Source organism: Athene cunicularia, assembly GCF_003259725.1.
Source record: "Athene cunicularia isolate RWA chromosome 27 unlocalized genomic scaffold, athCun1 chr27_part1, whole genome shotgun sequence".
Classification (NCBI taxonomy): Eukaryota; Metazoa; Chordata; class Aves; order Strigiformes; family Strigidae; genus Athene; species Athene cunicularia.
Window position 1 is genome coordinate 4,746,526 of NW_020799138.1, and position 1,354 is coordinate 4,747,879.

A 1,354-nucleotide genomic window follows, 5' to 3' on the forward strand; every position below is an offset into this window, starting at 1 on the left:
TAAAATATCTTATTTGTGCTTTGCTTTTCTGATATATTTAGCTCTATAGGGGGGTGGTTTTTAATCTTGTTTTATGTAACACGATGTATTTCTTTTGTTAATGTGAGTGCCTAAGTTGCATGATGTTAATTAAATGCCTGCAACTACCTTGGGAAGTCCTAAGTGAGCTGGAGGTGCCTGGTGTGAAAGCAGTGTCCTGCTGCTGGGGCTCCTGCTCTGCTCTCCCTTAGCAGGGGTGCGTTGGACCAGTGCTGTGTGTGGGTAGCAGCGATGGAGCCTGGCCTCCCTGCTCTCCCAAGGAAGAAGGCAGCAGGCAGGTGTGCCTGGCAGAGCCTCCTCTGCCTCCATCCCCGCAGGCAGAAGAAGAAGGTGGCTTATTCCATCTACATCCACAAGCTCCTGAAGCGGGTATGTCCTGACTGGGCTTGGGTGTAACCATCTGCTTTCTAAGCTCAGCTTGGTCATCCATCTGAATGCTCCTGTGTTAGCCAAATCTGGAAGTTTTTAATTTAATTTGAAGGTGTAGTGGATGGGGCTAGGGCAGCTCTGCCTGACCTGTGCCTGTAGGCAGCTCCTTGAGCTGTGCCACCTCACAGACGGCTGAGCTGATTCTCTGATGGTTGCCCTTCCTGCAGACGTGGTCCACCAGAGCCTCCTGCCTGGCAGCTGCTGCCCTTGCCTGGCTGGGCAGACCCCAGCTGCTCGGGGACGTGGCGCTGGAGGCGGCCCGGCTGTCCCTCTGTGGCAGAAGAAGCCACCTCAGGTACCAGGAGGTCCTGCTGGCCATGAAGCTGGTGCTGCTGCGTGAGCTCTGCAAGCCTCCTCCAGGATCCTCAAGCTGTCAGCTGCTACTGAAGGGACTTGGCAAGATGGGACAGTCTTAAGAGTATTTTAATGTGGTTTTGGTAAATAAAGCGTTTATTAGCGTTGTTTAACAGAGCCTCCTATGTGTGCTGGCAGCACTGAGAGCAGCAGCTGGGCTTGGACCACTGTGGGTCTGGTTACCTGTGTGCCTTGAAGGGGTGCAGGAGGGAGGGTGCTTGCACACACCCACCTCAATAAATATTTGCAGAGCAGGCCTGCCGGCGGGTGAACAGTCCCCAGAGGTTCAAAGGGCGCTGCCTGGCGGGGGAAGCCTCCTGACTCTGACATGCCAGGTTGCCTGGGGCCTGTTGAGCAGCTGAATGCCCCTGTGCACTGGATTTAGCCGAGAGAGAGGGAAGGGTGGCTGTTACTCCAAGTCCTGGGGAAATGTCAAGCCTGGAGAGCAGCAGCATCCCCTGGTGATGCTGTGGCTGGTGGCGGCACTGGGTGCCTTGTTTCCAGGCTCTCCATGGAGCCCCTTCACAGGCCA

At 55.2% G+C, this 1,354-nt stretch overlaps 1 protein-coding gene across 1 annotated transcript; it reads left to right on the top strand.

Moving 5' to 3' along the window:
• LOC113489226 (histone H2B-like) lies at nucleotides 1-965 on the top strand. Its single transcript, XM_026864781.1, has 2 exons — nucleotides 1-408; nucleotides 636-965. Exons 1-2 carry the CDS (start codon nucleotides 271-273, stop codon nucleotides 882-884), a joined length of 387 nt encoding a protein of 128 aa, XP_026720582.1. The 5' UTR covers nucleotides 1-270; the 3' UTR covers nucleotides 885-965.
• The last annotated feature ends 389 nt before the right edge of the window (nucleotides 966-1,354 follow it).